Below are 16,325 nucleotides of genomic sequence, written 5' to 3'. Positions count from 1 at the left end.
TCTTTAATTCTAGCAAGCAATTGGCTTTCTTAGGATGACTTTTACTTCTGCACCAAAGAGAGTTCAGGTTTTGTTTTTGTAATTGCTTGAATGATTTTGATCCCTTAATATCTATGTACCAACCTGCCCGAAGAACAGCTATACTGCCCTGAGAAGGATCAGGGATGCTCAAGATGCATTCACTAGTGAAGGCATAGCTTTAAGAGCACTGGTGCCCAATATTCATATTCTCCTTCAGCAAGATCATAGATTATGTATAATATGTATAATATTATACATAATTTATATAATGTATAACAGTATATATGTATATACACACACATTATAAATTATGGAATCATTTTCCTTTGTGGCTGCTTGAGAAATTGGAAATCAAGTATGTTAAATCTGAAAAACAGTCAACAAAAAGTGGAAAACATGGTAACAACACAAAATTACTATACAAATATGAGTTGTTGCTGTTTTAAGTGACAATTAGAACTATAAAGGAACTATAAAGAAATTAAGCCTTCTTAGTGAACATCTTTAGCATCAAGACATGGGTTGCTGAATCAGAATGACTGGACTCAAAGCCCGTTGCTTCCTCTAATCGCCTTAGACAAATCAATCTCTTCACTTCACAGGAAAACACAAGTTTTCTTGTTTGTAAAATGAAAACAATGATAGTATCAATTTTATAGGGTTATTGTGAGGATTATTTAACTGAATATGTAGAAAACCCCTTGCAGTAATGTGTACACATAGCTATACACACACACACACACACACACACACACACACACACACACACGGTCAGTAAATGTTAGATACTTTTATTGACTTTCTGAAGTCTATGACTTTGCTTCTTGTTGTTTAAAGCCTCTTTAGTCCTAGATCACAGATTATTTCATTTAATTTACTTGGAAATTTTGAAACAGTGGGAAATAAATTGAAAATATTTACTTCAGTTATTAAGTCTTGTTTCTCCATTTAAAAACAGTGGCCATCTCTCTATAGTTAGAATATTTCCTACATAAAAGCCCACTTTTTGTTTCGTAACAGAGCCGTCCCTTTGTTATGGGCTACATGAATGAGAGGAAAGAGCCTTTTTACAAGGTGCTTTTCTCTGGAGAAGTCTCAGGAAGAATTACTTTGTGGCACATCCCTGATGTTCCTGTATCCAAGTTTGATGGTTCTCCTAGAGGTAAGTCAGTTTCCATTTCTAGTCACATGTCTTCTGAGAACAAATTTCTAATTAACTCATTGTTCTTCTAAGTTGAGCAACAAGCAAAATTTATTGTGTACTATTATGTATTAAATGACAACATAAAAGCAGGTATAAACACAAAGCTTAGGCCGGGTAAGGTGGCTCATGCCTGTAATCCTAGCACTTTGGGAAGCTGAGGCGGATGAATTGCCTGAGCGAAGGAGTTCGAGACCAGCCTGGGCAACATGGTGAAAACCATCTCTACTAAAATACAAAAAATTAGTGGGGCGTGGCGGCGTGCACTTGTAATCTGAGCTACTCGGGAGGTTGAGGCAGGTGAATTGCTTTAACCCAGGAGGCGGAGGTTGTAGTGAGCCGAGATCATGCCACTGCACTCCAGCCTGGGTGACACAGTGAGACTCGGTCTCAAAAAAAAAAAAAAATTAAAAATTAAGCACACACACACACATGAACCTTATGGATCTTATATATTAATATAACCAATATAATTCATGTTAACATCAATTGAACTTAACAAGAGATGAATGCTGGCAATATGAATCTGGGATAGGCTGTAACACTGTATTCATATTTTTGAAGGGAGGGTGCCTTGATATTTTCCATGTCTATGATGCATTGATAAACCAAATTTTCTTTTTATCTCTGTTTTCTTTTTAGAGATACCAGTAACTACCACCTGGACTCTTCAAGATAATTTTGATAAGCATGATGCTGTGTCACAAAGTATTATTGACTATTTCTCTGGGCTTAAAGATGGGGCAGGAACTGCTGTAGTCACTTCATCAGAGTATATTCCAAGTCTTGATAAACTAATATGTGGCTGTGAAGATGGGACAATTATCATTACCCAGGCTTTGAATGCTGCCAAAGCAAGACTTCTAGAAGGTGGTTCTTTAGTAAAAGGTCATTGAATTTTATTTGACCCTACTTATTTGATTTATCTAAAACTGCAATTTCAATGAACTGCACTAAAGAAGATTTAGGGGCCTAAAGAATTAGCTGGCATTTGGTGCTAAATATGTACATATTTTAATGTTGAAGTAAAACATACATATAGGTTTTTGTTTTTTGTTTTTTGTTTTTTTTTAATTCCCTGTAATCCTAGCACTTTGGGGGGCTGAGGTGGGTGGATCACGAGGTCAGGAGATTGAGACCATCCTGGCTAACACGGTGAAACCCTGTCTCTACTAAAAATACAAAAAAAAAAAAAAAAAATAGCTGGGCGTGGTGGCGGGTGCCTGTAGTCCCAGCTACTTGGGAGGCTGAGGCAGGAGAATGGCGTGAACCTGGGAGGCGGAGCTTGCAGTGAGCCGAGATCGCGCCACTGCACTCCAGCCTGGGCAACAGGGCAAGACTCCACTCCATCTCAAAAAAAAAAAAAAAAAAAAAAACAACTCAGGCAGAAGGTTATATAATAAGAAATGAGTTTTTCTCTTTACTTGATCTTCCAGTTCCTTTCTCCAAAGGCAACTGCTGATAACGGTTGATACTCTTCTTGAAATTTTCTACGTGTATACAAGCACATATCAGCATAACAATATACAGTCTTTTAATTATATTGCACAAATAAAAGTGTATTCTACACGCTTTACTAGAATGTCCTTAAACAAATCTAAATAAAATATTTTGGAGTTCATTCTTTACGAGCTGACTTTAAATAATTAGTAATAATCAAACTTTAATTGCCTATTGGTGTGTAAGTTTTCTAGTTTTTAGCTGCTATGGACAATGCAGAATTGATTATCATTGTATATACATATGAGTATATCTGTATATTAATTCCTAAGAGTAAAATTACCAGATCAACATTTGCTTGCATTTTTAATTTTGAAAATATATGTAAAATATTCTGTAAAGAACTTTCATCAATATGCATGCATTTTCACTAATAGCCTATAAAATGCCTTTTTGCCCCAAACTTTATCTACCAACTTTGTGTGCTATTAAACTTTTTAATCTTTGCTAATCAGGAGAAAAATAGTATCTTCCTGTTTTAATCTGTATTTCTTTGTGAATGAAATATACATGTGTTCTTATATATCTTTCTGCATTTATGCATTACAACAACAAATGCCTATTAAAGTAAATTGTCTTATGTAAGGGAATGAAATATAGGAGGTGATTGAGATTTAGGATGTGTATTAAAAAACTGTATACTATTTTATTATTATTATATGAATCGTATTAGAGCATAAGGTCCTTAAGGGTAAGGACTAAATCTCAATTAAAAAAAAAAAAACTTCTTATATTGCCTACTATTGTTCTCAGCTTACTTTGGCTACTTACTAAATGTTACTGACTTGGGCTTCAGTGATTGACTGAAGTGGAGGAGTAAATGGCAATGAACCAAACAGAGGTAATGTACTGGTATACAGCTAAATGGCTGCTGTTAAAAGTTAGTGAAAAAGCGAAGACCTAGAGTTTTTATCCAGGCTGATTTATCCTAATATCCAGAAAGCAAGGAAAAGTCACATTTAACTTGTAGCAGCTCAATGAACATTCATCCTGGTTTTTTAGGAGATACAAAGTGAGGATATGCCTGATGGAATAGAAGTTTCTGAAGTATAAGAATAATTCTTTGAGGTTTATTTTCAGTGTGAATAAAGAGAGTTTGTGGTTTATGGTTCTTTCCAATTTGGGGGAGTTTAGCTAGTGATGAAGGAAGAAGCAGTGTGGCTGGTGGGAAGAGTAACCCCCTAGCACAGTAGTGTGTCAGTAGTCCTGTACTCTCATACAGCTGTGATTTGAAATGCCCATATGCCTACCGAGTGCCAAGCAGAGTGCTACAAAATTATAGACATTCTCTTATTTATTCCACACAACAGTCTTGTCTGAAGTAAGAACTATTATTATCCTAAATTTTCAGATGTAACATCTGTGGTTAAGAGGGAAAAGGCAACTAGCTAGGGTAACATATCTAGTAAGTGATAGACCCAGGGAAAAAAAGACAGATTCATTTAACAGCAATGCCGTACTCTTAAACATTTTACTTTGCTTTTTCACACTTGGATGCAAGTCACTTAACCTCTCTGAGCCTCAGATGCATTATCTGTAAAGCCAAGAGGTAGAATTAGGTAATCTCTAACATCTTTCAAAGCAAAAATATTTCCTGAAACTTTTCTTTTCTTGTATACTAGACTTAGTCATTCTAATTTAAAGAATGACGGGCTGGGCACGGTGGCTACCGCCTGTAATCCCAGCACTTTGGAAGGCTGAGGCGAGTGGATCCCTTGAGCCCAGGAGTTTGAGATCAGTGTGAGCATCATGGTGACACCCTGTCCCTGCAAAAAGTACAAAAATTACCTGGGCATGGTGGTGCTCACCTGTGGTCCCAGCTATAGGGGGGCTGAGATGGAAGGATCACCCGAGCCCAGGGAGTTTGAGGAATAGAAGTTTTGTCTTATGGTGCCATGATTGCACCACTGCAGTCCAGCCTGGTCAACAGCGAGACCCTGTCTCTAAAAAAGAAGAAAAAAGAAAAAAGAATGAAAATAACAATATTCACAACTTATTTTTGTGGAGCCAAATGTATGAAGTGTTCACTCTTTTAGAACAGTGTTTACTATTCCATGACACTGGAATTGGTAATTTACTAATGTCCTTAAGAATTAATAGACTTCTTTTTCTTTCTTTCTTTTTTTTTTTTTTGACAGTCTTGCTCTGTTGCCCAGGCTGGAGTACAGTGGCATGATCTCAGCTCACTGCAACCTCCACCATCCAGGTTCAAGCAATTCTCCTGCTTCAGACTCATGAGTAGCTGGGTCTGTAGGTGCGAGCCACTACATCCAGCTAATTTTTGAATTTTTAGTAGAGATGGGGTTTCACAATGTTGGCCAGGCTGGTCTTGAACCCCAGACCTCAAGCGATCTGCCCATCTCAGCCTCCCAAAGTGCTGATATTATGGGCATGAGCCACCATGCCTGGCCTAGAATTAATAGATTTTGAACAACTAACTGTAGTGCTTCATCAAAAGCATACTCTGGCTTCTGGTGAGGCACTTGCTTTTCAAGATGATCTAAGGGTGTTCACTGGTTTTCTTAGCCAAGTGCATGCTTTAATTATATGTAATTTCCTTATGTTAAAATTTTATAAAAGAGAATCTTGGGATGATTTTCTGAACAAAAATAACATCTGTATTATTTGGTGTTTCATTGTTTTTCAGATTCTCCACCTCATAAAGTTCTTAAAGGCCACCACCAAAGTGTCACTTCATTACTTTACCCACATGGTCTCTCTTCGAAATTAGACCAAAGTTGGATGTTGTCTGGGGACCTAGACTCATGCGTCATCTTGTGGGATATCGTTACTGAAGAAATTTTGCATAAATTCTTTTTGGAAGCTGGTGCAGTAACAAGTCTTTTGATGTCACCAGAGAAGTTTAAAGTAAGACAGAGTAAAATATAACACCTAAATTTGAAAATAGAATACTTAATAAGACAAGTAAAAATGACCCATATTTCCAAAGAAAAGAAAAATATGAGTTCTGTGTACTTATAATACAACTGGATGATTCATATATATTTCTAATCTTTCTATATGAATTGTAGTATTATTATAACTTACATTATACAGATAATTTTGCTGTAAAGCAAAGATTTAGTCAATGCTTAGCTTTACAACAGCCACTTAATTCTTTCTCTTCAAGTACTTACATCTGGTTTTTTTTTCCTCTAGTTCTATATCTTCGTTTTCAATGAAATTATCTTTTAAAAATAAAAGTAGATACTCAAGGCAAAAACAAGCCGAACAATATAGGAATCTATAAATTAGAAATTAACTTTTGCCTTCAATAACTTCCATTTTGTGGTGAGCCGAGATCATGCCAGTGCATTCCAGCCTGGGCAACAAAGCAAGACCTAGTCAAGAATTTCTTTTTATAACAATATTGATAAATAGTTGCATTTGTCGTGTGTGTCTGTGACAGCATCTCACTTTGTCACCCAAGCTGGAGTACAGTGGCTTGATCATGGCTCACTGCAGCCTCAACCTCCTGGGCTCCAGGGATCCTCCTGCCTCAGCCTCCCAAGTAGGTGAGACTACAGGCATGAAGTCCAGCTACTGTTTTTTATTTTTGTTTTTGTAGAGACAGGATCTTGCTTTGTTGCTCAGGCTGGTCTCCAACTCCTGGATGCAAGGAATCTTCCCACCTCTGCCTCCCAAAGTGCTGGCATTACAGGTGTCAGCTATTGCGTCCAGCACATTTTCTTCTTAAATGGGTTTTTATTTGCTTATTCATTTATTTAACAGAGAATGAGCTTTAATAAGTTTGTGAGCATCTACCTTGTCAGGGGCAAAATGAAATCGCTTTAGGTAGAATTTTCTTATGAAATGTCAACTTAAATTCAGCTTTTATAAAGTTGACTTAAAAAAAAAAAATGAACAAACAACTTTTGCATTTCCTCTGTCGTAAAAGGACATGGTAACACAGGTAAAATGATTTTTTAAGTCAGTTAATTGGCTTATAAATATTGTTTCTTGATAGTCTATTCCTAACCATAAGATTTGTGTTCACATGGTCTGTGTGTGTATGTATGTAAGTTTCCTGGAGCACGTTGGACTGCCTGCTCTAGAAGCTGTGGGATGGGCAGGTTCTCCAGGAGATAGAATGGTTAGGGAAAAATGACATCTGATTCATTCGGCAAGTCTAGGCTCCAGATCTATCACACCTGCCATTTTGTGATTTTTTTTTCCTTACAATTTCTGGAGTCCACTTAATAAAGAGTTAGGAAAGAAAACATGTACCCTAGTACTCCCCGCATACCCGCCTCCAGAGAGGTTAATGATGAGTAATGGGTGTCTCAAGGTCTCCAAACTGATGCTTTCAACAAAACAGCCAAAATTCTGGCTAGATCATGAGAATCCACCTTGGATAGTAATTGTCCTAACCTGTTCAAGGTAACCACATGCTGACTTTTTAAAAAGTATCTTAAGGATTATTGTCCTGGGAGCCTATTTTTGGTCCTTATGTCTTTGAGGCTGTACATTCAGTTGGAGCTATCTAATGCTTACCTCTTTTAGATTGTGTCTACACTGAGTTTCCTGTTTGGATTAGAATCTGTATAGTTCTGGGAACAGCACCAAATCACATTTTGAGGCTTTAAGTGGAAAATATCAGCTCATGATACCCTTGGGCCTAAGCTTGTGTCTACAAATAGCTTCTTTTTGTGGCAACAAATTAGTTCTGGGGTTTATTTTATTCTGCATTATTTCCGATGTCTGCCTCCCTGCCTGAATTTGCTGAGTGATGGTCAAGTCCTTCATTTATCTCATAAGTAGATCTGTCCTGGATTCATCTTGTGACCTTCCTGAGAAGTTGTTGAGCTTAGACTCGACTCAGTGTTTAAAGCTCCCCTGTAGAGGTTTACATGGAAAGGTGCTGTAGAAAGCAGAAATATCCTTTTTGTAAATGGGGCTTTAACAAAACTTTTGTATGTTACTGGGAGGAAAAAATCTGACTTACTCATAAAGAAAGCATTTGACTATTTACTTATATAAGCGTGTTGTTTTTTCACAGCTAAGGGGTGAGCAGATAATTTGCTGTGTATGCAGTGACCATTCCGTGGCTCTCCTTCACCTTGAGGGAAAGAGTTGCCTCCTGCGTGCCCGGAAGCACCTTTTTCCTGTGAGGATGATAAAATGGCACCCGGTTGAGAATTTTTTAATTGTTGGATGTGCAGATGACTCAGTCTATATTTGGGAAATTGAAACAGGTAAATTGAAATTTTACCCCTTTCATTCTTTATATATTTATGATGTACAAGCATTTGACCAGATGGAAAGTTTCAGAGAAGACGCGGTGATGACCTCACTTGCTTTAACCTTTGTTTGGGTTGCATTTAATGGCTTCAGTTAAAGGCATGTGTGCAAAATAAAACACAGCAGCCTAAGTCAGATCCTGGCCAACTGATGATTAGCTGACAGGGCAGTGCACAGGAATGAGCTGGATATTTCTGGAAGCTAAAAATAAAAACATAAGTTATCTACTTTAATTATTAACAAGAGAGAAATTTAGTGTCCTACTGGTCTCAAATTATCATTAAATTATGCTTTCTTCAGCATGCTCACCATCTCAGCAACATTTTGAGCTAATTGATGATCAGTAATAATGGAATATAATTAATTATAAAACTCCAAAAAGTTGAGTCAGGAAAACTGAAAACTGAGTGGCTCAATTGAACTTTTGATATCATATCATAGAGAATGTAGAGTTTGAACTTTAAAATTAAAAAAAAAAAAAAACTACTACATAACTAAAGATTGAGAGTAATACATTCCAGAAAATGCTGGAATATATCAAATAAGGTGAGGTAATTAATGAACATGAGTCAGGGGAGTTCGTTTGAGAGTACATTTCACTGAATCTATAGCATGATTTTTATTGATTAATCAGTGGTGGTTTTATGTTGGGTGTTATTAACAGACTGGGATAGTTTATAATATTATAGTTTAGAGCCATACTTCACCAAAATAATTGCTATTTTCTTTGCATTTGACTGTTGTGTGTAAGTGATGATGACTAATGTACTAGTGTTTAGAGGGTGCAACCTCATACTGCCTTACATTTGTAAATTGTTTTATAGCTTTGATGGGCTTTCCTGCTCATTTTCCCCTTAGATTCTCACAACTTCTGAGGTAGGTTGGAGAAGTATTATTCACTATTTTATTGATGAGGAATTTGCAGATGTGATAAATAAATGTACAAGACTGTACAGCTAATAAGTGGTGAACCAGTTTGAGGATCTTGCTTGTTCTTTGCACAATATACACAAAATTAGGAGAGTTCTGGAATTCTTGATCTGAGCAATACAGTTAAGTATAATAGATAAAATAGGCCGTAAAGCCTGGGCTTGCCTCCAGAGCCTGTTAATAGGACCTCGGATCATATTACATTGCTTCTTTGCTTGTCAATCTCCTCATCTGTGAAATGGGATAATAATACTGCCTTCCTGTCAGGATTAAATGAGCTAATACCTACAATGCTTGTAAACAGTGCCTGCAGGCGGTTAGCCCTTAGTGATGGTTGACTATTGTTACTATCAACAAATGCAGCGAAGTCTTGACTTCTGCTTGTAAAATAAAGCCTGTAAATCACATATGCTTATTAATGTGCCCAATTGCATTTTCAATTGTGAACACTTGGTAACTAAACTTATTTTTCATGGGTGATAGAATCCAGCAAGAATAAATAAATATCTGGGCACCCCCCGAGTGTTCATGGTCCCCTTTTCCCATCGGGACACCCTCAGGCTATGTAACTTTTTATTTATGTATTTTTTTGGCAGAGTGGGAAGTAAAGCAAAGCCAAACCGTTAGTACTTCCTGAGATTATATTTATTCCCATTCTGTATTTTAATTTTGTTATTTCTCTTATATACTCCCTCAAATACATAACCAAATTTTGAAGAACATTTGAAAAATAGATACAAAGAAAAACAAATAATCCTATCCTACTAATTAATAAGTGCTATTAATATTTTGATCTACTTTCTGTCAGGCATTTTTCTATGTCAATAAATAGATATTTACTGTATTTTAGTCTATATTTTATTTCAGTCACAGTCCTGGCAGGAAACTGAAGTCAACCCAGATGGGTCAAATGAAGAGACTTGAATGAAAGGACTGTTTATAGAGGTGTGGGCAGGGATTAGGGGCCAGACAAGGAACGGATGGTGAGCGCTCCCAGCACCCAGGCACTGGCAGCATCAGGAAGCTCTGGCCACCTCTAGGACTGAAGCAAAAAGAGGAGAAAACATTGTTGCTGGGACCCAGTGAGAGTTGAAGCTGAGGAGGAGTGGTCACCCCATGAAGTCATAGAAAAGAAGCAGCTCCTGCCAGAGATGCAGGACTCACATAGAGAGGGGAGGGTTGGAAGAAATTCTTTCTTCTTCTGCAGTCACCTCCATTAATTAATCCACTGAAAGTGAGAGGGGAAGGGCATTCAGTTCTAGGCATCAGCCTCCCTGTGCACAAAGAAGGAAGGACACAGAGGGTAGGAAAGGTTGGAGTGGGTTGTCACATGGACAATAATCGATAGAGTTGTCATTATGGACATACTAGGCTTTAATTGAGGAATCTCCTATAGTTGGTTATTTATACTGTTTTCTATAAACAAGTTTATTTTAGAATTTCCATATCAAACAATATGCACAGGTTTAGTGCCAAAGTAACCTACAGAATATAAGTTGTTCATCTTTTGGTTATCTGTATTAATAGTTTAAAAACAATCTCAACTCATCTTAAGATGGGCTTGTAATTGGTGATGATAGTATTAGTGATTCTACCCAGACCTTCACATTTGTGATGGACCTCTTCACTTCTTAAAGCACCATCCCATTGACCACCTCCTTTGAGCCTCACAACACCCTGTGAAGGTGGCTGGTGGCCCAACTTTCTATTATCACATTCATTTCTTTTGAATAAGTTTATGTTGTTCCTTTATTCTTGTGTCTGGTGTTGCCTTTGTTGTGTTTTGCCTTTAATCTCTGCGATTTTAATTTTGGTTACAATGTAGTGAATTATGTTTTCTTTTCCAAGTCGGATTTCAGCTGGCTAAGATGCTTCCATCATGTTTACTGTCCTTGATTTCTGTTTTATTCTCTACTTGTAAAGGTTGAATGGTCTGAGATCCGGAAGTGTTTCCATTTAAATTTTCATAAAGCTAGGGGGAAAATACCAACTAAAGCCAAAACAGGCTGAAAACAGCTATTTGAAGGTGTGGAATATACTAGCTCATGGATGTGCCTGGCACACAAATGATGAATGAATGAGTGAACTAATTAATCCAAATGCTCTTGCCTCAGTAGATTGAGTATGAATGTTCACCTTAACATTGGCCAATTGTGGCTTTTAGATCCTGCCCAATTGTAAGCAGGTTCTTAGCTTTCTGCTTCAAGTCTTCCTTAGGGATTTGGAGTTCACGGGGCATGTCTCACCTCCTGAAGTGAAGGTCTGTGTATTTCGTGTTCCAGTCAATTTTTCCCGGGCCTTGGCCTTTTAGTTTTGCTATTCTCTCCATAGGGTTCACACTTAGTTCCATGTGAACAGACTTACTCCTACTTTCATTTCTCCAGCACTCTGCTCCTCTAACTACGTGAAGGAGGAATAAATTGACATAAAGGTATTTATCAGATCTTTCAGCACTAGAGCAATTCCAGAGCCCACAGAGAGAAAATAGGAGGTGTTAGTGGGATAAGAGTTTTGAGGAAAGGGGACTAGAAAGAAAAGGCAGGAAAAGGGGCTTGAAGCCAAAAGTAATTAATTCTCAACTTATCAAAAGTCTGCCTTGGTGGGCGCTTGGGAAGTATGGGGTATAGCATAAGTCCCTGTGCCACCTTTCCTTGGTTATAGAGGACAGGATGTGAGGCCTCTTCCATTTTTCACAAATACTTTATAACAGCCTATTCTCACTTTACTTATGAGTCTCTTTGGCAGAATACATAAGCATATTCGACAGTCATGTACCACTGTGCCTATTTTATCTTGGACTGAAAAGGGGTGTTTCTTTCTGTGATAGGTGGCATAGTGAGATGGATGACAGGGTAAATTTTGGGATCGTAGGTGGGCACACTTATCTCTTGGAAGTGGCAAACAACTGAGGTAAAGAAATGTTTGTGTGACACTGAGGGCCCTCATCTTCTGGCTAAAAATGTAGTGCTGCCAGTTTAGGAGTGATGAGGGCATCTAGTTTTGCTTATTGATTTGCCGGATGTCCCACGATGTTTAGACCTGATTAGGAAAGGAAAATATTGCAGATGTCATTTTGATTAATATTTGAGCTCCCACAGTGTATTTGGCACTGACAACTCTGGGCGGCTTGGTCGCCCTCATTGCTGTGAGACACAATAGGGGTAATAATGTATTACTGATTTTATTTTCCCTAAATTACATACCAGAAATAAATCTTAGCTCTGAGCTAATTATTCTTTTAAGAATTGAATTGAAAATAATTCTGAGTACTACTCTTTTCACCGTAGTGGATTTACATAGCAGATAATTTGTCTAATGAATATCTTATGCGTTATTAATGTAACTTTCTATTGAAGGTCTTCTGTTAAGTGTACAAGCTATGTTGGGAAATACGCCATATTAAGTAATTGCATTGTGTGTGTGTGGGGCGGGGACAATGAAATCTTGTTTGCTTAAAAATAATACTTTTTAAAAATATCTTAAGATGGATCAGAAACACTTTTTTTCCGTAGAGGGCTGGATAATAGATGTTTTCTGCTTTGTGGTCCATAGATCTTTGTTGCAATTACTGAACTCTCCTGTTGTAGCATAAGCGAAGCCATAGACACTACATAAAGGAGAGGGTGAGGCTGTGTTTCAATAAAATTTTACTTACAGCAACAGGCAGCAGGCTGGATTTGGCCTGCATCTATAGTTTACAGATCCCTGAGAAAGATGGTTGTTTTTTTTAAAGACATTGATTTCATAATAACTCATTCTTAAAGCAGCAGAAAACGTTTAATCCATTAGACCTCACTGTAAGCAGGACGGGCATAGTTATACCCGTTTTCCCAGTGAGGAAACGGAACACAGAGAAGTTTTGTGAGTTTGAATGTCCCCAGAGTACGTGTTGGCACAGGCACTACATTGTATGTCTCCTTCTTCCATTCTGGTGTGTCCTTCACTTATCGTGCAATAGGAACATCTCTTGCAGACGGAGGTCACCTTTTGAGACTGTCAAGCAGGGAATTAGATAAGAACAGCTTTGCAAAGAAAGGAGATGGCTGCCAGGAAACCTGCTACAAGATCTCCTAAAGGAGAGGGTCTCTGGCTGTCTTTCAGAGCTTGACTCTAAATTTACACGTAGTTCTAACGGCTCTGGTCATCTGATTTCTCAGATGACAGATTAGCCGCAGCAAATTACAAGCGGGGAGGCTGTTTGTGGCGGGCACTCTGATAGCAGAAGCGACAGCTGATGGGAAAGGAGGAGAAGCAAAAGCTATGTATCACTGCTCAGCGCTGTCTTTCTTGTGCTCATAGGAAGATATGTGCCAAAAAATAAAAATGCTGAAATTGCTCCCCCTATTCAGCAAGCTCCCACAGATCTCTGCACAGACTATGCGAAGCTGCCAGTCCACATCCCGTGACTCCTGTTGGAGAACTGGGCTGGCGTCTTCCCAGGTACTGCTGGGGCTCCAGGAAGAATATTTAAAAGTGTTATATCCATGGTGGATTCCGGACCTAAGGACATCTCAGAAGCAGCTTGGGGCTTGGGTTTAGGGGACTGAAGGCTTTGACCAATTAGTAGGTAGAAATCAGGGTCCAGGGGACTCTATTTTTGTTCATTTCTTCCAGTTCCTGCTCAGGTAATGTGGACTGTGTAACACTGAGCAGAAAGCCTCATGACTGTAGCATGGCATGAGCACCCAGCCTCTGATTATGACATGGTTTCTGTGGGAAAATACACTCCAAGTTTTAAAACAAACGTTTTTTATGCAGAGCATTGAAACAAAACCTATTCATAAGAAATTAAGGAAGTAAGGAAGAAGATTCGTTTCAGACTTATTTTCACCACGGGTGTTAAATTTTCTTTCTTTTTTGCCTTGCCAGCAGGAAGCCAAAACTTCCATCTTTTAATTTCTTTTTCTTATTAGAATTAGTAGTAGTTAGCTGGAAAATTATTCAATTCACAATACTGCGAAGTGGAGCATTTGTTCTTCCACGTTTTCAAAGTGCATAGGCTTAGAAATAACTAAATTAGAAAGTTTTTAAAAGAAAAAAGAAAAAGATAAAAGTATAAAGAAATGAGTTTTGTCAACCAATAGCTAATAGCTCATGTTTTTCAAAAATATTCAGTGTTTAATCTTGTCCTATAGATTTGAGTTTGCTTTAATAGTTTACAGTGAGGGGTATGTAGAATATGTGCAAGACACAGTTTTTCAGAATATAGCCATGTTTGCCTCAGTAGACTAGAATTGTGTAGTTAAATTCCTACTTTGCCACACCAAAATATCATACAAGTTTACTACATGGAGAAGTAATTTGCCAGTTCACAGGTTTTACTTGGTCACCTTCTTTTACGGCATATAACATCTAGTATTCCCATACATATAAAATAACACTGCAATTTACACTAGTGACCAACTATACCATTCTGAGAAACAATATTGCTTGGTTTTCTCCTCAAGGTCACCACTTTGTAGATATCAGGGCAAGGTTATGTTGTGTTGACAGTCTCGTCAGCATAACCAGTATACGATTTTCATTATAGGTATGTTAAGGGTAGGTTTGGGGTATGCCGCATCCTGCAGGTAATAGTCTCTCTAGTATGTCATTTTCTCGAAGCCACATTATTTTGTTGTGGTAGATTACAGATGGAACCCTCTTGGGATGATTGGTTTTAGAAAAGAAAAATAGGATACATTAAAGTATAGAGCGGGATTTTTCCTGTATCACCTTTTCCAGACCTCTTTCTTCTTTACTATAATAATTACTGATGTTATTACTCAACATATATTTTTAGTTTACTGACCATTTTTTGAATCTTTGTTTCTGTCTCCTTTGCCCTAGTTATCACAGTGCAAAATCACAAATGCAATTTGTGATTTTGATTCATGCAATATTGTACATGTGCACGTTTGCATGCGTATGCACATGCTTTTGTATATGAACTTTGCAGTTTAGCTACGAATATTTACACAGTTGTCAAAATTTGATCTCTTAAGTAGGTGACAATGTCCAGAGGAGTTATGTACATGAGCCCTGGGAGTCAGCTTGCCTGGGTTTGAATTCTTGTTCTACTCTTTTTATTCTATATTAAATAAATCAAGTTTGAACTCCTCAAAACACTGTCTCTTAATGGCAGCAAGGGCTGAATAAACATTAACTATTATTTATTATAAATCCTTCATGAATTACAGTACTAGTGTGTGCTAAGGATTCATTATTCCTGACTCCTTAGCTCCTTCTCTCCATTCTAGTTGTGCTCAATAATTATTTCCTGTTCTGGTGAAATGCATACCACTGTGAAGGACACTAGAAATATCGCATATGGTTTCCCTCCTTAAAGAGCTTTCAGTGTAATCAGGGAAAACTTGTACCTCTGAAACAATTTAAAAAAATATAAAGCAACATATAAGAATGTGGCATATGGAATATACTAAAGTATCCAAATGTACCGATAAGTTTTCCTGTGGGGAGTTTTATGACTTGTTCCCATAGCACAATGCACTTCCCCTCTCATACTTACACTTCTGGGGTTAACATCTGTCTTTCTCACTAATCTGAAAACATCTTGAGGGCAAGAATTCTGCCTGTATTGTTCACTGTTCTATTTCTAGAAGCTGATATGGCACCTGACACATAGGAAGAACTCAACAAATATTTATTGAATGAAAAAATATTTAGCTTCCATGAGCACAAGTAATGCCATGTGATTAATTATTCACCTTTAATCTGTCAAACTAATACTATTGCCTAGTGTTCAAAGACAAGATTTTTCCACTATTAACATGTGCAGTCTTTGGCAAATCCCTAAATTGATCAGAGACCTAGTTTCTTCATGGTAATAATGAAGATACTTAACACACAATGTTTGCAGAAAAGATGTATGAAGTTACTGTATGTGGAATACTGGCTTTATTTTTGTTAAATATCTATCTATCTATCTGTCTGTCTCTCTCTCTATCTATCTATCTATCTATCTATCTATCTATCTATCTATCTATCTATCATGTTTGCTGTAATAAAAAAGAAACCTGAGCAATGAAAGAAAAAAATGGATGAAGTTTACAAAACTTAAAAACTTTTGTGTATCAAAGGTCATTATTAGGAATGTGAAAAGACAATCTACAGAATGGGAAAAGTAATTTGCAAATTAAACATCTATTAATGGTCTAATACCCAGAATATAAAAGGAACTCTTATGGCACAGCAACAAAAGACAAGTCACTCAATTCTGCAAAGGACATAGGATTGGTCAAGGTGGCTCATGCCTGTAATTTCAGTGGTTTGGGAGGCTAAGGTGGGAGGATCACTTGAGTCCAGGAGTTTGAGACAAGATTGGGTATCATAGTGAGATCCATCTCTACAAAAAATTTAAAAAATTAGCCAGGCACAGTGGTATGTGCTAGTAGTCCTAGCTATTCTGGAGGTCGAGGTAGGAGGATCACTC

The 16,325-nt window shown here is 37.5% G+C and overlaps 1 protein-coding gene across 5 annotated transcripts in view; it reads left to right on the top strand.

Moving 5' to 3' along the window:
• Positions 1–16,325, top strand: part of WDR72 (WD repeat domain 72) — a 240,049-nt gene that overhangs the window by 54,135 nt on the left and 169,589 nt on the right. For 3 of the 5 annotated variants that reach the window (XR_012416259.1, XM_015452847.4, XM_015452846.4), the window contains exons 10-13: positions 1,042–1,183; positions 1,865–2,110; positions 5,370–5,590; positions 7,722–7,917. Coding sequence is in view for 4 of the 5 variants with exons in the window: in XM_015452847.4 (XP_015308333.3) it covers positions 1,042–1,183; positions 1,865–2,110; positions 5,370–5,590; positions 7,722–7,917 (805 nt within the window). In the remaining variant the exon portion in view is untranslated. The remainder of the gene's footprint in view (positions 1–1,041; positions 1,184–1,864; positions 2,111–5,369; positions 5,591–7,721; positions 7,918–16,325) is intronic. The other 2 variants (XM_073998488.1, XM_065547944.2) reach the window with 1 other exon arrangement.

This window comes from Macaca fascicularis, chromosome 7 (assembly GCF_037993035.2).
Source record: "Macaca fascicularis isolate 582-1 chromosome 7, T2T-MFA8v1.1".
NCBI lineage: Eukaryota > Metazoa > Chordata > Mammalia > Primates > Cercopithecidae > Macaca > Macaca fascicularis.
Note: the sequence above shows the minus strand (reverse complement) of the source record. Positions and strands in the feature narration are given on the sequence as shown.